The sequence below is a fragment of the Epinephelus lanceolatus genome, chromosome 4, assembly GCF_041903045.1.
Source record: "Epinephelus lanceolatus isolate andai-2023 chromosome 4, ASM4190304v1, whole genome shotgun sequence".
Classification (NCBI taxonomy): domain Eukaryota; kingdom Metazoa; phylum Chordata; class Actinopteri; order Perciformes; family Serranidae; genus Epinephelus; species Epinephelus lanceolatus.
Genome location: NC_135737.1, coordinates 26,820,431 through 26,847,655, shown reverse-complemented (window position 1 = coordinate 26,847,655; position 27,225 = coordinate 26,820,431). Strand labels below are relative to the sequence as shown.

At 42.3% G+C, this 27,225-nt stretch overlaps 1 protein-coding gene across 2 annotated transcripts in view; it reads left to right on the top strand.

Annotated features, from left to right (window-relative positions):
• Positions 1-748: 748 nt before the first annotated feature.
• Positions 749-27,225, top strand: part of dscaml1 (Down syndrome cell adhesion molecule like 1) — a 124,758-nt gene continuing 98,281 nt past the window's right edge. For both annotated transcript variants that reach the window (XR_013490964.1, XM_033631652.2), the window contains exons 1-3: positions 749-939; positions 12,577-12,897; positions 23,277-23,423. Coding sequence is in view for 1 of the 2 variants with exons in the window: in XM_033631652.2 (XP_033487543.2) it covers positions 897-939; positions 12,577-12,897; positions 23,277-23,423 (511 nt within the window). In the remaining variant the exon portion in view is untranslated. The remainder of the gene's footprint in view (positions 940-12,576; positions 12,898-23,276; positions 23,424-27,225) is intronic.

Here is a 27,225-nt window from a genome sequence, read left to right as displayed (position 1 = left end):
GTGTCTTTGTGTGTGTGTCAGAGTGTCAAAGGGCGAGATTAGATAATGATTTTATTGACCATATCGATCAGTACACACTCTTTAAATTAAGCTGATCTTAGATAATCCCCTACAGTGTTTTGTTTTAATCTCAAACCCATTCAGTCTGTTATGAAGAGAAGTAATTTGAGCGCTACGAGTGTTCGTAGTGACGCGCAGCTGCGCAGCGCAGCGCACATTCCCACCTTCCCCTTGAATGAAACGGAGGCTGAAGCTCCTCTGCGCTCCTGCTCCTCCTCACCTGGACTTCGCACTCCTCAATGCCCGTGTTCTTTTCTGACTTCACAATGGCACATTCAGTTGGTTTGGCTTTCACTCCCTGCATGTGCGCACCACTGCTAAGACAATGACAACTGATTTATGGAAATTCTCGAGTTGATTTGCATTGGAAATACGCGCAGGCATTTCCCCCTCAACGGCTGCTTTGTTTTTAACTTCAACACTAAGAAACACGATTTAAATGATAAGTATGAGAGGATATTTTGAACTTTTGTAGCTGGAGCTTCATCAGGCTGCCGGATAAAAGCTATCCAGTGCGCGTAATAAAGTGGTTTCCGTTTGGTCCCCCGTTAGTGCGTATAGCTCACCTCTCCATCACGGCGCATCATTAGGATACCGGGGGTGGGGCGACAGCAGCCTGTCCCGGTAAGGGGAGGAGAGAACAGGGAGCAGAGGCGGTACTTTCTCCGCGGCTCGTTTCTCGGCGCTGGAGAGTGTGGGACCAGGGCTGGAGAGACCGCCGGGGAGCATTAGCAGAACCAGTCCAGCACGGAGCCTCGCCTGGCCGACCGCTGCGCCGTGCACTCTTCTTGGGGGACTGCACAACATTCCTGTGAAATATAACTGCTTTTAATGGCATGTGGCTTGTAACTTTACTTCTGCTGTATTCTTTGCAAGAAGGTAGGTTGGAAATGTGTCTCCTCAAGTGTTGCTTATCTGCATGCTGTCTCCTCTCCAGTGCAATGCTGAAGTTGGCTGTGCGTGTTTATTAGCTTATCAGGTTGATGAATGCTGTTGGAGTGAATTGATTGCATTCACAAAGGAGGGTCAGAGGTGTCAAATCAAACTCTAAATCACCTTTGGAGGAAGAGTGGTAACTTTTTCTTAATGTTTTTGAAATGATGTTTTCCTGATCTGCGTTTATTTTCCTCCTGAACGAGTGCTCGGATTCCTCCTGCGTTCCCAGTGTGTCTCATAATGATCAGCTGATAATACGATTAAAAACGATCAAAAAAATCTTATGAGCATAAAATCAATATGCACTTAATTAGGACGAGCAGTGAGGAAAAACCACGCGGAGATCAAAAGTGCACACTGCGTCCGCTATGATGAAAAAGACAACGGCATTTGCATTTTGCATGATGAATATGTGGAGGTGTCGTGAATATGGAGGCTGTTGAATAGGAGGAGAGGCTGATAAGGATCTGCAGGCGCGCGCACGGGCAGACGGGCGACCTCGAGCGCTGATGCTGGCCACAGCTGTAGGCTGTTTACTCGCAGAAGTCCAAGTGGGCAGAGGAGTTTAATGTATTTGCTGACTTTTTCTGCCCCGTCCCAACACAAATAAGATGTCAGTGCATGTGTGTGTGTGTTGTGTGTGCGTGCGCGCAGGGAGGGAGGGAGAAGAAGGGGGGACCCTAGGGGTTAAAGCATCCTTTTTTATCAGCTAATTTTTTTGGAAGGAGCACTAAAATAGTGCATAAACACCAGTTTGTGTGTGCGTGTGTGCTGAGGTGTGTGTGTGTGCGGCTGTGTGGCTACAAGGGTCAATACATTTTATGAGAGACGTGTGAACTGATGCTGGGGGTATTGAGCGCTGGCCTGTAATTTGGAGATAATGTGCCCCAGTTGGATATTTAAAAGACGAGGCCATATATTACAGTTTGTTTCCTTTGATAAAATGTAGGAGTGTCAGTGTGTGCACACTCAGTTGTTATCATCCCTGGTCTAATTATTCATCCACCATTTTCTGTGGCACCAGATTCTACTGATTGGCTTCGCTCTAAATACTGCAGATGGAAGAGAATGATTCACTTTGCCTTTTTAAATATAAAATGATCCGTTCTTTTGTTATATGTGAATTTCTATCACTTCGTAACAACCACACAGTGTGAAAAAAGATTTTATTTTTCACTTGATTTTCATACGTTTTTCTTTACGCACGGGTCTGTAGCTGAAGATGACTGATTATAAACCTTATTATTAATGAAAATTTAAACAATCTTTAAGCATTTGTTTATAACTGTGGGCAGTACGCGTGTTTCATGGTCCTGGTCTCCATCATTGGCCTTGGCAGTGCCCTCTGCCAGGCTGCAGCTGCGGCGAGGACTTCTGTGCTGTTTTTGTTGTATGTAATTGGATTACAGGGTCTATTTCGATTATACACACTGTACATCGCCCTGTCCCGTGACTGAACGAGATGTACTCTGTGTGTGTGTGTGTGTGTGCCTGTGAATGTGTATGTGTGTGTGTGTGTGTGTGTGTGGTGAGGGGAGGAGGGTTGGGGGCTGCAAACAGCCACTGGAGCGGAAAGAGTGCTTGAGATGGGAGAGATGTAGATAACGCAGTGGAAAACAAACTTCCATTTTCCGTTGTTTTTCAGCGCCATGTTCCGCTCATTTTGCACGATTCGACTGTGATTTATTGTCTCGTGTGGCTGCTGTGTATTTTAGATGTATATAATTTTTAATAAACTTTATTTTAAGGGGGAAAGGTAGATCTATTATCATACATGCATATGCATTAGTACTGCGTATTTTCCTGGCTCGGCCGCGCCTCCTAGAATGGCACACAAGTCTCTGCTTATTTTAACACATCAGTATGGAAATATATTTCAGATCACACCACTGCATAATTTTAAGTGAATTTTGTCTTTTTCCTCATCTTTTTTTCCTGTCATTAATTTGACATTCATTTTGGTTATTACTGACCGTTTGTTGCTTTGGTTTGGCTGCATATCAGCACACCTGCACCCATGAGTGCGGAGAGGAGGGGGAGAGGGAGAGGGATGGATAGATGGATAGATAGAGGGAGAGGAGGGGGGGGAGGATGCACTCATTCTTCTTTGTCATGATTTGGGAGGTTGCTTGTCATTTTATGGAAATAAAATTGAGAAAAACTCAGCTGAGGGCTGTGTGGGAATCCACTCTCAGGCCTCACAGGCCAGGAGAGGCGGGAGAGGGCCTGAGAAATTGGAAAAGGCTTAAATAATTATTACAATTAATACATTTAAGAATGAGTCAGAAAAAAACGACAGTCGCTGTGGTGTGGACTTTGAAGAGATGCAATCAGTGATTGTGCAGATTTCAAGGAAAAAATGCCATGGAGTGATCGAGATGGAGTGAGAGCTCTTGCTATAATTATTTCATCAATTAATGTGATTCCGGTTTTATCCAGTTTCGGTCGACAGGCCTCCTGCAACACACACTCCACATTGAACTGAACGCTGTCTGCGTTACAGTGTTTCTGCAAAGATATAAAACACTTTGGCACCTATATTGTGTCTGCACTTTTTGCATTTGATTGCGTAAACATTATGTTTCCCCCTTTTTTTAAAAAAAATATTTAGACCCATAGAGTATGTGTGTGTGCAAGATGAAATGTCACTTATGCCATTTAATGTCTGTATATTTTTTTCCTGATTTCAGTAAGAACACACGAAATTCCACGACCATTTCATCCCACATTTTAAGTAAGAAGGGTAGTTTGGGCGTCTGATCTGCTGTAATATCACCTCTATTTTCTCTTTCCTTTACGAGGCACCCCTGTGTATTCTTGAGAACGGCCTGAGCCGCTGATCTGCGGCGTTGCAGATCACCGGCTGTGTGTAAATTTGGAATAAAAGTAGACACCGACTAGAGAAGTGCTTGAAGGGGGAGCCCAGTAATTGCGGTATGAGTCAGACTCTGGTGGCTACTAGGCTACACCCGCACGATTCACTCAGAGATGTTGCGTCTGGATTGGACAACTGAGGCTTTAGTGGCTAATGGAAGTGATGTGACAACAACTTAGGAGGGTTTTTTTTACCTCTTCTCCCTCTTTATCTGTCTCTATCTTTAAACACCACGGTGTAATACCCGAGTAGTTTTGGGGACTGTGAGGTGTGCTGTGTGGCATATAGTTCACCATTTTGATGGGAAGGAAAAGTGATTTGTACAGATGAATGTGCAGAAATTGGAGGGGGGAGGGTATGTGCGTGGGAGTTTGGGTTGTTTTTCTACTTCTACGTATTCAATAAAGCGCCCTGCGTAATTTCACTACAGAATTGTGCCAACATACGTATAAAGATGTGTTTGTAATGACTTCACAGTCATACTGATCTGAGATTAATAATTTGGATGGAATTCACCTGCAATGTATCCATGGCGCACATGTCCAGCAGTGCATGATGATTTCTAAACAGTCGCATTAGGTCAAAACATGAACCCCCCCCCCCCCCCCTTGTATGTCTTATTTCTCCGGCTCCGAGCCCCGCTGTGCCTGCACCACCTGTCAGTTTTCTTGGAGAGATACAGCTCCACAGTATAATAGCTACATGTCACTCTCAGGTTAACTCGCCTCCCTCGCTGTGCTCCGGCGAGCAAAGCCTGTTTTCATTGTCAAGTGTTGGCGCTGTGTTTGGCAGTTGACCCGTGCAGCGCAAACACGCTCATCTCAACACGTCATTCGGTCTCATATTCAACCTGAACATTTTGTTTGTCTTAAACGTCTGCCAGTTTGTGTGAGGTGATCATTCCAGTTGTGGTGCTGTATTGAAGGCACATTTTAACACTTTTATCAAAACAGGGAATTCCAACAATTTTTGGTTAAGGAAAATAAGATTTTATGAGCGAACCATAGTGCACCAAAGGACATGATAAGAGGGATAATCTTGCTTTTAGCCTATCCAGTTGTCACACACCACTCTCAAAAAACAATTCCCAAATGTCTGTTTATCATCACACAGCTGTAGATCTCATAGCTCATAGCAACAACATCGCTATTGCTCTAAGCTGTCACACAGAGAAGTGAATTTGGACCGCTCACTCAACAGGTTTTACGCACAACAGTAGTGTCCGGTAGCCCGATCCCCTCTCCATTACGCACGGAGAAAGATTGACGGTCTTGTCTTGAATGACAAAAAGAATTCAACAATCTCACTTTAGCATCTCACAATCGATTCTGTCTTTCACTCTCTTTCTCCCTCTCTCCCGTTCTGCTTACTATCAAACAATTTATGGCCCTGTCTCTGAGGGAGAATAGGGGAAAAAACACATCTCTACAAATCTGACACTCACTTCAACAACGGAAATCATCCTTTTGAAGTGGGAGATGTGAATTTCCAAATGCTGAAATGGCTGCCTAATATTTTACTGACACTGCATAAACTGTGTATAGGGGTTGTTTAGCACCCCCCACTCCCCCCTCGCAGGGTTGCACGCATACATACAGACAGTATGCTTGTGTGCATGCGTATGTGTATTCGCATCACTAATATCATGCCATGCAGTTTGTCTTTCTTGACTACAGTGTTTCTCCCAGTGAAATGACACCATGTTAGAAATTATTTCCTTTCTGACTGCACACAAAAGCAGGGAGACACATTGTCATGCAACCCCTAATGCATATCTCAATCTGGAGTCATTGTATAGTAAATGAGCAGCACCCTCTATCAGATATGATCATATCTTTTGCCTTTTATGTTCTGCCATTTTTCTGTAGCATCACTGCAAAGACTGTATTGCCACCGACTTCAATGCTTCAGCTGCTATTTGGCCTGAATGTGTTTTGTATGCTGTTATCTGTAGTGGTACATGGTTCACCACATAGAAAATCTACTTGCCATTATGAACGTATATATGCAATCTGAAATGTATTTATGTGACTTTGTGTGTGTGTGTTTGAAGGAGAGAAAGAGTGAGAGCGGGGGGGGGGGGGGATTTATAGCCCTGTTTTTCTATGCACGTGATGGTATGAATCTGTGTGTGTGTGTGTGTGTCTGAATGAATGTAGATGAGACAGAAAAAGCTGCATTATGCATAGCGGTTCACCATAGGCAATATCCTTGCTTCTCCAGCATACATATTCATACTCCATTTTCATATCCACTGCAAAAACAGGAAGAAAAAGTGCAAATGTATTTGAGTGTACAGCAAAGAAAGATTTGAGTCAAAAGGAAGCACAGGCAAAAAAGAAAGTGAAGGTTAAAAAACAGTAAAATAAAAAAAAAGAGGAACAAATATAGACAAAGAAATTGTGAGGCATTCAGCTGACAGGACAGATGTTTCTGGGGGTCTCACCCCATAACACTTTGACCTTCTTTATAATAATCAAAGCATCAAGGCTTGAAGAAAGGAATCAAAATACAGTTCATGATCGGATGAATGCTGATCCTTTGCTCCTTCTTTCTCCACTGGGGAATGGGTGAAAAGGAAGCCTGGGGCTATGAAAGGACTCCGATAAGCATCTGAGGTTAGATGTTGCCCAGATAAAGAAGAGAAACTGGGTTATTGTGCTGCATGTTGTTTACATAAGATGTGTACAGTTGATTATGATTTTTTTTTTGTTTCCCTGCGGTGATCTGTACATTTTACTTGATGCAGCTCACTCATTTGTTTTCAAGTAATCCCTCTGATTGCGGTCAGATTTGTACACCTCAACTGTCAGATAAAAAGAGACCAAGACTCCAGGGACGACAAAAAAAGAATTCCACTATTGTCCAATAACAAATTACAGCTGTGACCTGTCTTTATCGTGTCATGGATGACCAACAGCTCATCTGCTGCAGCCCGGGCACCCGTTATGCCCACTGACAAAATGGGGATAGTTTTCAGGCAGATGCGTCACCTTCCATCCTTCCTCACTCCATTTTGATGTTTTGACATCAAACTCTTCACCTGTCTCTGCGACAAGACACGTGGTCCTCATCGTCATGATGGTCTTTTCCACAGGAGGCCGTAATCTGTGCAGAGTAGCCTCTGTGTGGTTGCACACATGTGTCTTTGTGTGCATGAGAGTGTTTGTGAACTCGGTGACCTGAATTCATACTACTGGACAAAGCGATTAGCCATCGCATCATAAAGCTGCTGCTTTTTAGAGGTTTTTCCTTCCGAGTTTGAGTTGTTGCATCCAAGCTGGTTTCAATCAGCTTGAGGCTGTTTTTGATGATATCACATGATGGTTTGAGGGTTGTTTAATTTTGAAGAGATTATTTAGAGCATATTGGCAATAAGCAGTGGTTTTCAACCTGGGGGTCAGGACCCTTACATGGGATTACAGTGGAGTTGAGAGATAATTAACAGACTAGGAGTGGACAAAAGACATTTTTCTGCTACAAAAGATGATTTTATTTAGAATTCCATTTAATCTTTGTATTATGGGAAAGTTGAATCTCGTCAGGCCTTCAGGAATGATTCAGATAAAACAAGGAATAAACGTCTCTGAGGTAAACATTACTTCTTTTTAATGGGATAAGTGCCAGAAGTTTGGGAACCTCTTGTTAAAAGCATTGATTCCCCACCAGAGATACTTTTACCCTACAGACCGAATCACAATGTTTGTGTATAGTAACTCCTGCTTAGAAAACCTCTGCGTCTCACACATAAAATAAAATAGCAGTGAGCAAACACTGCCTCGATCGGTTAGTTTAAAGCCACCTTAAAAAAAGGTCAGACTAAAAAATAAACCAGTTTAATTGTATGCTATATTTAGAAGATGCTCACAGCTTTACCTTACTGTCAGGCAGCTTTTTCTGACGTTATCTCAAAGCCACCAGACTCCATTGACAAAAACAGTACTTATACTTTGCAGAACACTGGAGATGCTGGTCTCCCACTGCCTCGATCAGTTAATATGTGAGGTAGAGCAGTGAAAATATTCTAAATATAGTGTGCACTTAAACTGATTGGTTCATTTAAGGTGGCTAAAAAGCATTTTGCTGAGGCCTCCATCCATAGCAGTTCATTGCTCACCTTCCATGCCAGATTTGGTTTATCAAGTACATAAAATAAGCACAGCAGAAACATCAAATGTTCAACTATGTATCTTTTAATGTTAGTTATGGCTGAAAATGACAACAGAAATTAACAAGCTTGCCAGTTTCACAGATCTCCACATTTGAAATCAGTTTTCCAGTTGTCTACCTGGAAGCAATAACTGTTGTTAGAGCAATTTCATGGTGTTTCAATCTATAGGTTACTTCTGCAGTTACCATCGTGTACCTAGAAAGATTGTGGAGTAACGCAGTGGAACACAAACAAAAACAAAAAATAGTGATTACAATTTCATTAAATGAATAAAGTTAAGAGATATCCACTTGTGATCTGATCTTTACCCAGTAAATGTCAAGCTAAAACAATCTGACTGCAGTTCCCAAAGCCAGGTTTTGCATGAAAATAGTTTCCATTGAGCATGAAAGTGAACATAGACGGTAACGAATGGTTGACACATCCAGCTGCATGGAAGTAGTATGAATACATGGATGAAAATGTGACCAAACCTACTAAAAAAGAGACAAAAGAGACAAATCCTTAACATGGACAGCTTCAGAGTCAACAGCTTTATGAAGGCCATCCAGTTTGTCCAAGGTGTGTAATGAAAAGGGTAATTGAGTCCATTTGGTAGAGGCTTTTGGGGGTGCATCGGACAAAAACAAGACTGGGAACCACTTGTCTGAAGCACAACATTATTTTGGGATGTGAAAGTGTGAACACAGATTCTTATACAGTTGTAATTTCTTTCAAGGGGGCTTTTAAAGCTAGAGTAAATTGTTTTTGTCATGAAAATATTCTGCCTCTATAAGTAGCATTTGTCATCAGAGGGAAGCAGGTCACTGTCACTGGTACTGTCTGCTAATAGCTTCCTCCTTATTTGCTTGGTATGGAAACACTTCGTGTGTTCCTCACCCAGCGGTGCATGCTGGTGCTCTCCATGGTGCTGAAATTGCAGATCAGTCAGCCTAGCAGCCTGTGAGAGTGATTGACATGGTTTTGAACGGTAGGATGGATTGAACTTGACCTGAATTCCGATTTTTGAATGCAAAGGATCTGCTCCAATTTTAGCTGGTAGGCAGGAGAACAATGGCTCTCTACCTCCTCGGCATCTCCGCTGAGCCTCGAGCAGCGATCGCATCTCTCTCCTGCACGCTTCAGCCTCTGCTGTTGGTGGAGTTTGACATCAAGAACTGAGGCAGTCATTTAACATTAACCTCTCTATCCATTTGACCTCACAGACGCACTCACATACGCGCTTGCTCACGCGGTTGCATCCAAACACCTTTGCACCTGAGCACCTTTCCCCCAGACCAGCCACCCGTGTCCTGTCTACAATATTGCGCCGGCTCCCCGATCCCTCCTTCCTCTGCACACCCACACAACCATGAGAACCAGGGAAGTCGGACACCGGCCTCCCACAGCAGTGCGATTACAGAGTGGATAGACTGTGTGTGTGTTAAATGTGAAAGGAGATTATGTGGGTTTAACTCTCTGCGTCTGGCATACAAATTCCAATCACACAACATTGCCTGTCTCTAGTGTGGCAGGAAAAGACGAGAGAAAGAGTCTTGGAGGGGTGGGGGGGTGAAAGAATGATGGCAGATTGGGAAATGCAAAGAAAAAGACGAGTAACTTGGAAAGATAAGATAGAGGGATGCAGACAGATGCATGAAGTGTCACACAACAGACAATGGAGGAGAGGGTGAAAATCACCGTATGTCAGTTTGGGTTTTATCCCTAATCCCTGCATTTTACTTTTGAGCCTTCTCTCATGTGATTCATCCCATTCATCTCATGTTATTAATGTCATTATGTTATCGCATGTTGCTATTTATACTGGACAGAACAGATATGAAAATGGTCTTTTGTATCAACCACTCATTCATGCTCTTTCCGTGTATTAAGAGCTTGAAAAAGACAGCCATTGGGCTCCTGTCACAGCGAGTTACTAATGATATCCATTGATGTAGAGGATCTGTAGAAATTACAGTCTAAATGACATCTGATAGTGTCTTTATGTCTCCATTGATGTGCCTTAGCCGACACCCTATTTTCTCCCAGTGCAGAGAGAATTAAAGAGATATGGCTAATCCAGGCATTGTTGACACAATCCAGGAAAAGGGATTAATTAAGTATCATTGTCTGAGAAGAAACTTCTCTGGCTTGGGGCACAGCGTCTTCCCCTGGCCTCTAGCCAAGCTGAGCTCAGCACTTCTTTACACTCCCTTACACCCCCCCCCCCCCCCTCCCCCAGTCACAGCACACACACACACACACACACACAGAAACACACAGATCTTGAGAGACACCTCACTACCCCACTCTAAACTGGAAGAGGGCATTTGAGAGAGAGGATATATGGTGGTCTATCTCCCCTAGGACAACTTATCTGGCTGTAGCTCTTCATCTGTGCCACAGTACCATTGTTTTACAGCAAACATCTGTGGTATCCGGCTCCTCGGGCTTGTACGGCTACAGATAGTGAACAGTGGATATGACAGGCTCGAGCAGGCCTAAGAAGTGCAGCAGTTTGCTATCACGCCCGTGTGAGTACTTTGTTTTCCTGAATGACGGAGGATATCAACAGAAAAGACGAGGGTGGTGGCGGAGTCGAATTATGTGACCCATTTTTCCCTTCTATTGAGAGGCAGATTTCTAAAGGGCTCTCTGGACACATATATTAGATTAGAGATATTAGGATAATGCATATGGGATGAGATGGATGGCTGCAGTTTGGCACACAGGGAGGAAGTTGTTTGGGTTGAGGTGACCTGAATGCCTGGAGATCCAGCTTGTGTACTTTATGTGGGTGTCTGTGTAAGTTCTTGTTAGATCAGGCAGTATTTTAAGTAATATTGCAAAGTGAGTTATGCTTACCTTAAAATCCAGTGAACCAGTGAATTGACTCATGGAAAATACTGTGAATTCATCTCAGCAGACTGTGCCTGAAAAGAAAATAACGATATAGCTCAAGGACAAATCAGATATGAAGCATGGCAAATGGAAAATGAGTTTAATTAGTGAAATGGCACACAACTGTCGAGACATTTTGTTACAAATACGTTTAAAAAACATTCATTTGATCAAAGCTTTTAAACTTGTTTTTCTTTGAAGGAGAGTTTGGCCAGGTTCATGTTGTTTTGTGAAAAATGACCTGTTTAAAAGTCAGTATTTTCATTTTTAAAACTTTCTGGCAAAAAGCTAGTTGGCAAATCTGCATCTTGCGCTGGTGACATCATTTGGAGCCAGAGTCTGCACAATAGTGATCTTTGCGTCGTCATAATTCCCACCCATATACCCATCCAACCAGTTGCTAGCAGCAACATTGATCACAAGCACACCCCCAGCCCCTCTTTTTATAGCATGAAATAACTAATTAAAACCAAACTTATCCAGAAAATAATCACTTTAACATACAGCAGTGGGATGAGACCTACCAAAATTGACAGACACCATCTTTGGGAAAAATTTGATGTGTACATTGATCTTTTAGTTTGGCCCATATGCCAGGGGGCGGAGTTTAAAACATAAACTGCAGCCAGTCATCAGGGGGTGAGATGTTTTGGCTTCACTTTTGGGAAACTGACATGTCCATCTTTATTATACAGTCATGATTGATGTCATTTATTTTAGTAAAGAATAGAGGCAGAAGCACTTTTATAATACTTTTGCAGAGCACTCCTTTTACTATATCATTACTGTATTTGTGCACAGCTTGTGTGAACACTTGGTACTTGCATTATGATGTTTCATCCGTGTTAGTTGTATTTTTAGGCAGGTCATGTGTTAATACATCATTACATTATTTTCTTTTTATGCAGTGTTGTCATTTATTTCATCATCTGTTTCAAGTGTCACTTAAAGGAGCAGTGTGTAAGATTTAGTGGCAGCTAGTGGTGAGGATTGCAGATTGCATCCAGCTGAAAGTTTTTCCGGTTAGAATTCCTACAGTGTTCATTGATCAGGAGGTTCTTACTAGGAGCAGAATTATCCACAGAGGTCTCTTCCTCTCCAAAACAAATGGACCAGGTGATTAAGACCAGTAAAACACGAAATAAAGCAGAGTAGGTTACAAATCACTTCCCTGACTCTGTTCGGCACATCAGAGATGGTTTGCTAGCCTAGTGAATAAAGTAGTTTCACAATGTTTTGTTTTTTTTTTGGTGCTGCTTATCACAGAGGAGCTACTTACTATGGTGGTTGATGCGAATAAGCAAATGGCCCATTCTAGAGCCAGGGTTTGGTTTGTCTGCTCTGGGCTACTGTAGAAACATAGTAGTGCAATATAGAAGACACTGTGGATGAGGACCAACCCACTATGTAGATATAAACATACTCATGCTAGGATACTGAAAACATGACAAGTCTAATTTTTTAGGTGATTAAATACTAAAGAAGACATACTTATATTCCAACACACTGGACCTTTAAATAATTACCATTTCAGTTATTCCTCAGCAGTGCACTTTAATTGCGCACATGCTCCCCACCTGATGTGTGAATGCTGCCTTTATGTCTGACACTTACCAACTGACTAACTCTGTCTCCCCTTCTCTCATCCTAACAGTCAACAGTGAGGATGTTGTCTCTACGCGGCTGTACTTTGTGAACGCCTCCCTGCAGCGGGTGACCTTCTCCAGCTCGGTGGGGGTGTCCCTGCCCTGCCCTGCGGGCGGCGCCCCCCATGCCGTCCTGCGCTGGTACCTGGCCGCCGGAGACGACATTTACGACGTGCCCCATATCCGCCACGTGCATGCCAACGGCACCCTCCAGCTCTACCCCTTCTCCCCCTCCGCCTATAACAGCATTATCCACGACAACGAGTACTTCTGCACTGCTGAGAACCAAGCAGGCAAGATTCGTAGCCCCAGCATCCACATCAAAGCAGGTGAGGGTTGGACACACTGGATGCAAACTAAGTCAATGGTCAAAGGGAACTTTACTCGTTTTTCTTACTAACCACATCAAAACTTTTAGGACTCTGCATGCACTTTGAAGGACTTTTGAATGGTGACATTACCTTAGTGTAACAAAGTTTTCGAATGTTTCTTGAATCAAGTAATGCACCCAGAGATATGAACTGTGCACTATCCCTTTAAAGAGTAATAAAACACTGCCGTTTCAGCCTTTTCCCCTTCTCCTACATGTATTTGGAAATCAACCAGTAAGGTGGGGAGTGCCAGCGGTTCAGCCCTATGCTAAGCTAACGTAATACCACCTCCATTTGGCTTGCTATTGCTATTTAGAGTGACATAGTGAGAGTGCTGACAACATTTAGCCAAGTTGGCGGCCCCTGCCAGACACAAACGAGTGATGCTGATGCAGTGTTCATCACAGGGTCTCCCAAAAACATTTGTACTAACAATTCATATACAATGTGTATGAATGTATTGTGTTAACAACTCAAAAAATGTGTGTAATTTAAAATTATGTCATAACGAAGAGAGTGGCACAGCAGCACTTTTTCTGGATTCCACACTTTTTGCTCCAATGATATTAACTCATTCTTAGACTGGCCCAATCACAAAAGGTGTAATCCAGCATTTTTGTATCGGAACTTCAGTAAGATGAGGGACTCACAAGAGACGGATTAAAATAAGAGTGGTCAAAATTGAAGCACCTGAAGCTGATCTTCTATCTTGACTTTTAATCCCTAGTATGGGTCAGGCTTCAAAAAGCACTGAATCCTACATTTCCCACAATGCCAACACATTCTCACCAACTCACAGACACTTGCTCTGTGATCCTACTCATCATAATGTGACGTGTTAGGTACCCTTACTGTGTCAGTTTTTGCCACCCAGGGATGGCAAGTAAATTTATGCTTGTTCCATGCATGTCTTTTCAAAATAAACTTCCATGCTCACAGGAGGTTTACAGTTTTTGCTAGTGAAATATATACAGTCTCTTTTAAAATGAACTCAGAACGGCAGTTTTACACTTCGCTACTTCCTTTAGGTTTAGGCAACAAAAGCACGTGGTTAAATTTAGAGAGAAACATGAGTGTTTGTTACTGACATAATGTGATATCATGTAATACACTTAACGTGCATCAGGTGATGTACGTTGCTAGCATAGTATGCTACACATAGCAGCACACTACGGTGCTATTAAAATAACTCAATTGAGTCAATTGGTTTTACACTGACTCTTGGGTGGAAGTCCAGAGTTTGTTTGACCCATCCAAGTACACTCCTGCCTGCCCTCTGAAGACTTTCTAGCTCTTTATATTATGGTAGTTGTCCAGAGCGTCAAAAAATGCCAAAGACTAGTGCGTCTCATACTGCTGCTAAGGGGTGTCCTTGTGCGTCGGTGTCTGATACCCAGGGCTGCTGACCAAGCGTCAGTATTTGACAAGTTGGGAGTGAGATTGGGTTTTTTAATGCAACCCAATATTGTCTTTCATCAGACCCTCCCTAACTGGTAATGTTGACGTCTTTCAATCTTTCAAACAGCTTCGGTTTGTCTAACGCCCAGTCTGAGGTAACGCTGGTGACATCATGAGGGTTGTTTTTTCAGACTTTGAGAATTTCTCTAGCAGCCACAGATGACATTTTATAGCAGGTAAACTGATTATCATGTAAAATTGGTGGAGTGCCCCTTTAAGATCGCTAGGCTTACATACATAAATAATATCTTTGTTATCAAATGTATCACTCTGCCACATCTTTATAAAAGTGTGTCTTACACCCAGCTAATCGCAGTGATACTGACAACAGTATCACCTAGCTGCGGCCCAGCACCTGCAAATACGGTCACCCAAACGGCGGTCGTATTGGCATCCTAAACCAACACCTTCTCTCAGTGGGGGTGAAGTGTCTCAAAGCGCAGCGTCTTGACCCTGTGTATTAAAAACCCTGTAGAAGACAGACACACAGCCACATAGACAGTTGGTGTGGTGACCTGTCCGCACTCCCTGCCAAGGTCAAAGCTGGAGAGAGGCGCTGAACACACTGAGGGAAGGTGTTACTGCTCTTTCTCTCTCTCACACACACACACACACACACACACACACACACACACACACACCAACATCATAAACACATGCATATGACCTAATGTAATACACACTGGATACACGTGTATACAACAGACATGTATGTTCACATGCATATGCACATGCACGCACCCACTCAGACACACACACACATACACACACTCTTACGTGCACACCAGCCTGTGCGTAGCTCATGCCAGCAAGCCTCCTGTCTCCCAGTCTCTCCATCTGTCCATGGACTGGAAAGTCCCCTAACTACACACACACACACACACACACACACTCATATACACACACATATACGTGTGCACACACACAGAGCCATTTTCGTCAAGCTGGCTCTTGGTGTTTAGTTGCCAGCTCTTTGTCAGGGTGTTTGGCAGGGAAGATTTTGGAGAGTCAGCTACAGACATGGAAAGATGTGAACAGAATCATGAAAAAAAGTGGATTTTCAGGTCACGGTAATAGCCAGGCAGACATTTTGACTGTGTTGATCAATCCTGCATGAAGAGACAGTCAGCAGTTCCCTGCACCACACATGGATACGAACAAAATTATTCCTTCAAATGCTGCCGGATTCTCTTCCTCGCCACCACACACACACACACACACACACACACACACACACTCATAAACACACCCATATGGCCTGTGTGGTCCCTAGAGGAGGACAGTCCCTCCAGCGTGAGAGTGACCTTCTAGCCAGCCTCAGTGTTGGGATGACCTTCCCGCCCAAATAATTACAACAATTAATCAATTAAATGCTGAGGCAACCACAACTCCACAGCTCCATAACCAGGGCTCACGTGCATGTGTGTGCACCTCATTACCTCCAGAGTCCTACACAACACACACACACACACACACACACACACACACACACACACACACACACACACTTACTCACTCACGCACATACACAACCCTGTAGTTGCCATGGGCGACAGAGGCGTGAGCGCTAGGGTGTGGCATGCCCTGTCTCAGGTGGCGCAGGAGAATGATGGCAGCTGACAGCTCGCAGTGTGACATCCCCCCAAAAAATCTGCCCCACCCCCACTCCCTCTCGCCATCCGTCTCGTCCTCCCTCCCTTCTGCTCTCTCCCCTTTCTCTTCACATCTTCACATCTCTCTCTATCCCTCACCCTCTTTCTCACCCTCTCCCATGCATGCTGATTATGGGCCAATAATAGCACTAGCACCTGTCTGGATGGCTCTACATTTATGAAAATCACTATGTGGGCTGCTTGTTTTCCTGTATATGTTTTAATTTGGCTCTCTCATTGCAGCTAATCTAGTTTTCTGTATTTATTTTTACTCAAGCTTCTCTGACAGCATCTTTCTGAACACTAATCTATCACACGCACTTATTGTTTGGTTAAAAATGTAAAATTGTTTTATTTCAGAATGAGGTTTGACAGACAGCTAAATTAAAGTATATGGTCTTTATCCTGAACTGGTTTGTCTTCAGACCATGCCTGTCTTTGCAGTTTTTAGCCTCTTGACTACAAATCATGTATATTTACTGCTTTTTAAATGCATGTTGTAGAATTTATGATTTTTTATATGTCTTTAATTTTATTTATGGCATAAAAATGGACTAGCAAACTTTTGAAATTTGCTTGAGTGGCTGCATCACATAACTTGCTGCAGTTTGAAGTCCAGATTGTTCTGTCACAACAATTATATAACGAAGACAGAATGAAAGCAGGCTTCATGTTCACTGTGATGCATTACACAACTCAAGTAAACTTCAAGAGTCTGCCATTTAATTGTCACACCATATGGAAATAAACTGAATCCAGTGAATGCTTGGAAGGAAGGAAAATTACACTTAAAAATATGACCGAATACATGTTGAATGTTTTGCAAAATGCATGCCTTATGATTCAAGGTAAATGGACTAAAAATGCAAAATCAGTAGTGAATCAAAATATAAATATATTTTTTCAATGAACAAGGTGAAAATAGTAGAAAATGTATTTGATCATGAACAGTTTATTTTCTTTCACTGATTTCTTTATTATTACATAGCTATTTTACTTTTTCTCTAAATTGCTTGCCTTAGATTAACAGTGTGAATTAGAAAAAATTAATTCCTGAGGCATATGATGATATTTTGTTTTGAAACAACATTAGAAAAAAACTATTTTCTCCCATAGTTTTATTGTAAAATTAAAAAAAAATTGAATGTAAAATTAATTGTAAATACATAATTCTGTATTTCTTCTTTAATATCCCAGATACTTGGTCTATACTAACTTTGGCCCTTTAATGTAGATTTTCAAAAAAAAACAACAAAAAAAAACAAAACAACACACACTAATTATTGGGGATGAATGAGTACACGGTTATCTGTACCCATACAACCAACTAATTTATCTGTACCTGTACTTGCAATGGGTGGAGCTTAACCTAATAATGTTGTTATTTTAAGCCAGAAATTGTATGGGTTTTTCAGAAGTTGCTATATTTAGTATTCATTAGAAAACTATTTACAGAACTTCAGATAATTTTTGATCACAAAAGTAAGACACTGAATGCAGCTACGCAAATGAGGATTTCCTGTCATCATCATCACGGATATTGACACATTTTACTCGAATGATACCCGTATTTGTAAAAAACATATTATCTGTACTGAATACTTGTTTCAACCCTACTCATTATATGTAATGATAAAATTAATAATTTCTGATGATTTTGCCAATATGTAACTGTACTCCTCTGTGGTGATTGGGACTGCTACCTGTTTCAGTTTTGAAACTGAATCATACCAAAGCTAGCACATCATCTGTGTCTATTGTGCCAGAAGGATAAGAAGGGCAATCAGTTTCCAAACAAATCCATGTCACATGGACAAACAAATTCTGCATTAAGTCATTTTTGTGATTTGGGTCATAACCCCTAAAGCAAAGCTGTTTGTGTGTGTAACATCTCTAGCAGTTTGGCAGGGTCTACAGCCTCAGGAATAAGGCCTCACTGTATTTCAAGGACCTCCATTCCACCAACATGTAATCATCTCTTCCCAATTCATTTCTTCACTTTCTTTTCTTGAGGACACAGAAGTCATTTTCACCTTTGGTAAGAAGTTCAGGGACTCAATGGCAGACGTGTGAGTTTACTCTAAAAATGAAAGCATACCTTTCGCACATACAGGAAGTCATTACAGTCATTTGTGCTAGGAAAACACTCTGCCTGAGTCCGAGGGCTTCATTGTCCTCTTTACACAAACTTAATAAAATAAAACGAGGACACCTGTTCAATGAGCTCACCTCAGCTCCCCTTTGTCCCAACTAAAACACACAAACCTATGTAGGCCCGGGCCAAGACAGCAGGTGTTTAGATCCCTTTCCTCCATCTGCCCTCCTTATCGTTTCTCTGGCTGATATTTTCTTACTAATACAATAAGTAGGGTCCCTGAACCTGATACACAAGGCTTGCTTTTCTTATACTATCCATTTAATAATGGAGCTTGCATCCATTCATTTCTCCTGTATGTCATTATTTTTCTCTTTCTCCTTCTCTGTGTTTTTGCTGCTCGCTTTATGAATAAGTAAATGCAGTATTTGGTTTCCCCGTCGTTAATTATTGAAGCGACAGTGATACAAGACTTGCCTCCCAGTGCGCCCAGTGCACCAGACCCATGTTTTAGCTCGTTCCTAGGCAACCAGGCTGCATATAGTCAGGCATCAGTAACATCCTAATGATTCTGCTGCGCATGCGATGAGGGGGAGTGCAATTTACACACAAATCAGTTGGGCTACCATTTGCATCCTGTCACAAGGCTTAAGAGAATGAATATGTAATGTTTTTTTTTTCCTCTGTGTCTTTCATATCTTGGAAGAGAAACGTGTGTTAAATGACAATGCTATCACAACAGTTGTCTCTTATTGGAGCTTGTTACATGGTTGTGTACAAGGGCATGTTGCCATAAAGGGCTTATTTCACTCATTTAAATGGGGAGAGGAGGGGCTGAACGACACTTTCTTCGAGGTTAGCAGTCGTAGGACGAGCTGGGGTCAAAGCACGGGAAGCAGAAACCTGAGGTTACTGGATTTGAACTCCCACTGCATTGACATGTGATGAGTGTCATCATTGCACCAAACATTTACAAGCTGTCAAGCTGGTTTTAAACACTCTATGAGAGGCACAGTGGGCATTGGGGATTTTCCCTGGTATTGACGAGAGGCAGCAGGGTCAATCAGAGAGTAAATAAATGATTGAAAGAATTGGCTCGGCCACAATAGCCGAGGCTACTCAGTCGATCCTGGATATTGATCTGTAGGTAGATGGCATCAGTGAGAAGCAGGGGCTGTTTGAATGAAGAATTGAAATGAAGACTTGATTGGAATTATTTGTCCTTTAGCTTTGTCTTGTTTACAAATGACGCTTCAGCTCACATTAGCGTCCTGTGTTTCAGGTGAGTGAGAAGTGGTGCGCTCTCCAGAGAATATCTTACTGCAACTATTAATTTAGCTGATGTACAAGCAAGATGAACCTCATATACTGTATGTTCTGAATGGCCACATATACTGCATGCTGCAAGGTTAAATTTCAACAATGTTGGAAGAATAGTCTCCGCTCTATTCCAGTCTTAACTCAGTCACAAGTCAGGAAAGAAGAAAGAAAGGGTCCAAGGTCCAGCCAATTATGAAAAAGTAGAACAGTGTAGGAGCAATGGACGGAATCAAACAAAGACTTGGGAGATTAAACCTCGGACTTTAAGGTGAAAGACTCCCCACCATTTGGACAAGGACATCAGCTTTGGTTCCACTGGGTTCCAGTGACAGTGGCGGCTGGCGTAAAGCATTATTAATGACCAAGGAAACTGGCCTTCAGGCTAGGCGTTAATTATATCACTGGAGAGCTGGGGGAGAGAGCGAAAACACGGGAGGGTGGGGCCACTCCCTGTGTTTTGTGTGTGTGTGTGTGTGTGTGTGTGTGTGTGTGTGTTTGTTTTACATTGTTAAGCCATTACTGTCCTCATTTCTATGGGAAGCCTGGTGAACAGATAGATTGTGTTTGAATATGATGCCAGAAACACTCCCCAACATCAGCCTCTCTGAGATTTGATTCCTGCAACTGTTTTTTCTTTCATCTTACTCATGAAAGATAGTCTCAGAAAATGTGGCAACACCCCTTTATACAAATAAGATCAGGATGAAGGGTAAGCCCAGTTCAGAAAGCACAGACCAGTGTTCATTCAGTCAAGCTAGCATGCCCTTGAACTACCTGTCTCTCCTCCTCACCAAAATAATCCATTAATGTTATTCCACTTTACTTAATTTATTTAATGAAAATGTATGCTCTGATTCAGCATTTCACTTTTCTCACTAATCTAAATGTGACGGAGTTAACTGGAGAGATAATTTGGTTAGCTACAGGCTACTGTTTTCATCATTAAGCCCGTCTTAATCACCACCATCCTTTCTTTACACTGGCACAGATTCACAGCCTAGTGCTCTGCGTGCCATGTGCAGGGGGTGTGTTTTTGAAGCCCGGCGCCTGCATGTGACAGGTCCATCGGCCGTGAGCAACCCTCCACTCCTCTGCCGTCGCATAGCATCTGTGGCGTTGTTCTTTAAAAGGCCAAGGGCCACTCACTGTGTATCCCCTTCAACGCAGCTCTGTGTCAGCCCTCCTTACAATCATAGTGTGACTTCAGATGTGGGGCTAAAGAGGGAAAGGCTCGCTTAATGGGGTTGAACAGGACACCAGACAAGTTTGTTTACTAGACCTGCCCAGCTTTTAGTCTGGGTTAAATAGGACAGAGGGATGTCAACTGTACAGTGTCAACATGTGTAGCAAAGATGAATGAACTGTTACTTTTATACAGTGTTGAAATTGGTCAGTTAATGAATTAAAGGTCCAGTGTGTAGGATTTAGTGTCATCTAACAGTGAGGTTGCAGAACTGAAATGTCTCCTGTGTGCCAAGTGTGTAGGAGAGTTAAGGTGGCTGACGTTGAAAACGCAAATGGCCCTGTCAGGAGCCAGTGTTTGATATCTTCTGTCTATTTCTTGATAACATGGTGGACTGTGTGGAAGAGGACCTGTGCAATATAGAGATGTAAACAGCCTATTCTAAGTTAACAAAAATACTGTGATTTTTATTTTCAGGAGATTATAAACTAATGAAAACATAGCTTTGAATATCGTACTATATAATGATGAAAACTCTGTCTGTGTGTCTGTTCCACATTTTTCTCCTCACTGACTTGGTCAATCCATGTGAAATTTGGCACAGTGGTAGAGGGTCATGGGAGGATGCGAATGAAGCAATATTACATCAATTGGCCAAATTGCAAACTTTGAATGGGCATATCTCATGCCCCGTATGTCGTAGAGACATGAAACTTTGCACAGAGATGCCTCTCCTCATGAGGAACAAATTTGCCTCAAGAACCCATAACTTCAGGTTATATAGATTTTCCGCCATTTTGAATTTTTTTTGAAAAACACTTAAAATCAATCTCTGTTTAACCAATCTGCATGAAACTCAGTGAACATAATCTAGGGACCAATATCTAAAGTTCCCTCTTGGCAAAAGTGGGAAAACTTACTCAAACCGAGCTTCTATAAGGCAATGAATATTGCGGAGGGCGTGGCTCATCATATAAAGGTGTATAACATCTCAAGGGTTTCACCGATCACCACGCAACTTTGTAGGCATATGACCACACATAATCTGAGGGGACCCCTCCATTATTGACCCCATCAAACAAAATGGGGGCGCTAGAGAGCTAATTTCTTATCTAGGCCTAATCGCCATATCAATTTTTACTAAACTTGGTAGATATGTAGAACAGGACGCCTCAAGGTGACTGGAGAAATTTAACTCTAATTGGCAACTGGGTGGCACTATAACAACAGAAAAATGCTTAAAAATGCGACCGATCGCTGTGGCTCCTCCAGTGGACCAATGTTTTTGTTTTGTTTTTTCTAATTTTTGGTATGACTAAGTCATGGTATGCTGTACATAATCACGGAAACTGTCAGTGTGTCATTCTGTCTGTCCCACGTTTTTCTACTCACTGACGTGCTCAATCTACTGTACTTTCAATAAAGCAATCGTACTATCAAATTCACAAAAACTCTGTCTGAATACATTGCTCTTCTTAATGGGTTCAGTTGATTATTTAATCTGCAATTTCCTATGACCTGTATCCCAAACACACACCATGTGAAACTGTACATGGGCAACTGTGCACTCAATGGGTAATGTACTAATTATGCAGGAAGCCTAAATCCTGCATGCTGGACTTATATCTAATGAATCAACAGTAGTTTTGATAATTAAGTCATTCCTTAAGCTAAAATATTTGCTGGTTCCAGCTTCCTAAAAATAACAATTTGATGCCCTGTTTAATATCATGAGAAATTGAGCATCTTTGGGTTTTGGACTGTTATTTGTACAAAATAAGCTTCATGAAGATGTCGCCTTGGGCTATGGGAAACTGATCAAAGTGTGAAAAGTTACTGCTACCATTAATGTTGCTGAAGTGCCATGTTACATGGGAACAAGACAATCATCCACCAGTGGTTTGGTATCCTACAGGCCTAAAATGCTAAATATTTGCTGGTTCCAGCTTTGAAAATGTGACCATTTGATAATTTTTTTGTGTTTTATATCATTATAAATTTAAAGGTCCAGTGTGTAGGATATACAATACGATACGATACAATACGATACGATACAATACGATACTGTGCGGTACGGTACGATACGATACGGTATGATTCGGTACGGTATGGTACGGTATGGTATGGTATGGTATGATACGGTATGGTGCGATACGATTCAGTATGGTATGGTATGATACGATACGATATACTTTATTGTCTCCGTAGGGAACTTTGTCTTGGACTCAGGAGCTGCACAAGTATTGCTGCCTTACAATAATAGTCCAGAAGATATGAATAGCATACACCATAAAAACAAAAAACATAAAAACACATACTACATATAACAGTATTGCACATCAGCCACTCATGTATTGAAAATAACACCAGCACACAAGAGAGCACCATAAGAAACTGTGCTGGACATTTTTAACCATTCTCTGGGATTCTCTGATAATCTAATTGTTACTTGCAGCCCTACTGTTATCACCAAACAAGCTAAAGTGTTGGTAACTTTCACCACACTGTCATTCTTTAAAACTAAAGATCAAGTTTTGTTGACCCTATTCTCCTTTTCGGAGACATCCGCTATCACCACCAATCCCAATCCTTCCATTCACTAACCTCAGCTCTTTTCTCCACACCTCAGTGTTCAGGGAGCCCTACACAGTCCGTGTGGCCGACCAGCGCTCCATGCGGGGTAATGTCGCCGTGTTCAAGTGCCTCATCCCCTCAGCCGTCCAGGAGTACGTCAGTGTGGTGTCCTGGGAAAAAGACACCGTCTCCATCGTCCCAGGTAGGAAAGTCAGCCAATGATAGTCATTTGAGGTTCACCAAAATCACAAACGGCCCTGCATCCACTTTGTGTTGCTGTCCTTTCTTGCTGACATACACTGTCAATGCAAACTCCATTCGGATGACCATGTGAGTTATATTTGGCTCAGTGCGTGCTGGCTGTGTTTGATCAGGTGGTGAATAATAATGGAAAGCAAATGGTCTGATGTCGTCCCAATATGTCAGTGGACTCAAGAACATTTGCCCTCAGAGAAATGACAAATTTCTCCTGTTATTTTACACTAAAGAAATCCCAACCCAAAAATACAATCAGTAGTTTAAAAATGGGAGTTTTGTTATGATTTTTTTCCCTTGTTTGCTGTGTTTGGGATTGTTGACAGCCCTTAATCGATACTAATCAATGTAATTGTGTCACTGACATCTCCTATTTGGTCAGTGAGAGAGGATGGAAGAAGATTTAAAAAATGGTCCAATCACTCAAAAAGAAGTCTGATGAAATGGCCTTTGCTTGGCACATCCCAGGCTCCTCACTCACTAACTGACACCACTGTGGTTAATAGCTGTGTTACAGGGATAAATCAGGCATTAGTAGACATGTGCTATGTGTGTGTGTGTGTGTGTGTGTGTGTGTGTGTGTGTGAGAGAGAGCGAGAGAGAGAAGGACAGAGTGTGTGTGTGGGCTGGGGGGGATCTAATTTGATGAGTGATAGATCTGTTTAGCTGCTCATCACAGTCACCCAAAAGAGAGCAGCCACACCTCTAGGGCTCTGCTGTGTCTGGAGCTCTTCTCTCTGCTTCATCTCATCCTCTATTCAGATCTTTCCATGTGTATGTGACGAATAATAATATCAGTTTGAAATAGAGCTTCCTACACGCTGCTGTATGTTGTGTCTACATGTGCTGTGTGAGTGTGTGCGCGTGTGTGTGTGCAGACTTGTGCGGTGCAGTGTTAACATTTGCTCCGTGGAGCAATGGCAAATTGCAGGGTGTCAGATGAGACTGTTTAGGTCAGATGATACGTATTGCTCCCTCTGCCCCTTATCTCGCTCTCTGATACCGAGCACCCCTTTCATCTCTCTCAATAGTGTGTGAATAGAGGTGTGTGTGTGTTTGTGCGCCTCTTTGTATGGCTCTGTCCTTCACACGGGAGCACTCATTGATCCAGCACAGCTGTAGAGAGAGAGAGTGTGTGTGTGTGTGTGTGTGTGTGTGTGTGTGTGTGTTGCCTGAGGGGGGTTTCCAGTCTGGATCGATAGAGCTTGCTGTTGGATTCCCCTCTCTCTTGTCACGGATCCCTCAGTGTGAGTGTGGTGAGACCAGGCCAGTCTGTTTGACGGTAAAACATGCACATATGAACAAGCAAGAGCATGTGTGTGTGTGAACATGTACACACACGCAAACACACACACATACTCACATGAGCGGATTTCTGTGACTAAGCTGATCAGGACAAGTCATCCATATGCTTTAATAAAAAAGCTGTAATGTATATTTTCCCTATGAACACATGATCATAATACAACACAATATATTTAGAGAATATTATCATCATTAATGTAAATATAAATTTATGCTTTAAACACTTCATAAGTTTTGATCATGTCCAAATGTCAAAGTACTAGATACATTATACATATGTATGATATTTAGATACAGTATATTCATGGAGTAGGAAAGCAGTGGCGCTCCCAGAAGGTGGGCAGGGGGCATCATGGCCCCCCTGATACAGTTGCTAGCCCCCCACCAGCCCCCTCTGGTGAAAATAATTGGAGGCCAACATTACTGTCTGTAAGGGGCTGTGGCATGATAACTTTTTTAGGCTAGAAAGGTAGTGGTCTTGTGAAACCAAACAACTTAAGGCCCCGATGACACAGAAGGTGTTTGCAGGTTGCAAAACGTGAATTGCGCCGCACTAAATGGGACATCACTAGTAAAAAAAAAATCTTGCTGCACCTCTTTACAGTAATTAGTATCTAGTCCCTAAAATGGACAGGCAGAGGGTACTTGCTCTAGCTTTGGCGAGAGGTTGTCAGGAAATAGTTGTTGGGCACAGGGAAACAGAGATCTGTGTGGGTACATGAGACTCTAAAAAAGAGGGTGGATCACAGGAAGTACCACCAGTTGGTCCAGGACTTTCTCCTCCATGATGGCCTTTTCCAGGCATATTTTTGGATGACTTGGGGGCAGTTTGACAACCTACTGTCTATTGTCAGGCTGTACAGTTCTGGGTATCCAGCAACCGCTACCACCAGTTTCTCCTCCATTGTTTACCAACTGTAAACTTGTCGTGACCACTGCATAAGACCCACTGCCCACCAATTAGCCGATTGGCCAATGGGGAAAAAAGATGACAACAAAAGAGACGACGCAGGGCATTTTCCGCTTTGAGTTTATTCAACTTGAGGAGTTCAGGGCTCTAGGGCGCCTAGAGCACAGAAAAGCAAGAGTGTCACAATGCTAAAACCGCAAGCAAAAAGCTTAATTCTCATTATAAACAATTACAAAACACTTTCTGAGTTACCGGGGCCTAAGGCATCCACTGGTACCAACCTTGTTGGCATAGCTTGTTGAGAAGGGGGCTAAATAATGCTCCAAAGTTAGGCTAAATTTTTGCTAAGGAAACAACTGGCATGGCCTTTTGCGAAGGGGTCCCTTGACCTCTCAAGGTCAAAAATAAAAAAGGGTGCTGTGGGTACCTACTAGTCTCCCCTAAACTTGAGAAGGCTTGATCCTAGTAAATGTTTTGCTCAAGGGACAACCAGCTTATTTGAAGATTAGGCTATTGCCTAACTCATGCATATACCCACATTAAAATGGGACTGTTGTGCACACCATTTCATTTTCATTTCATTTATTTATTTAAAAGAACATTGCACATTAATCAACATCTCTGTAAATGTGCCAGTGTTAGCCATTAGACTAATTTTCAACTGCAGTCCTTTGGCAAGGTGTTTTGTTAACCATTATGACTAGCTGTGATCAGATAAATAGTAATATGAGCTTTAAATTAAGGAACCAAAATATATCACTATGTGATTCCTTAACTCTCATATTCACAGTTTTTAACAAGCCTATCGACTACAGTAGTGTAAGCGAATTCCTCATATTCAGCTATGGCTTTTGATTTTGGTGTGCCTCCCGAAGATATTAAGCTGCCCCATGTGGCCACCCCTGTGAAAAATTTCAGGGGTGCCACTATGGGAAAGAATGTGAAACACCATTTAAGAGCAGAAATGATTAGTCAATTGGTCGAAAAATAATTGGCAACTGTTTTGATTTCAGCTATTTTTCAAACAAAATGCCAAACAGCTTGTTTGAGCTTCTTCAGTGTGTGGATTTGCTGCTTTTCTCTCGAGCAAAACGAGACATGGGACGGTGTGATTGGCATTTTAAAGACAAAATGATTAATGATTAATCCAGAAAATAATCATTAGGGTATTCCATAATGAAAATAATCATCCAACAGTAAACCATCAGAATTTGCATTTGAAAAGGTTTGAGAGCTTTTTTGTCTTCCATCTTTCTCTTTTTCTCTTTCTCTCTCTCTCTTTCTCTGTCCAGGGCTGATGAATAGGTCTTATTAGTAACACAGTGCTCCTCTTCTTCTTTCCGTCCGTCTTTGGCTCCAAGCCTCCTCTCATCTCTTTCCCTCCCTGGTACAGACTGGTGGCCTGTGTCAGCATCATGGCCACACACACACACACACACACGCACACACACACACACACACAGAGTGCACGTGTGTGCCCCTCCCACCCCACTCCACTCTACCACACACCTCATCCATCCATCCATCCATCCAT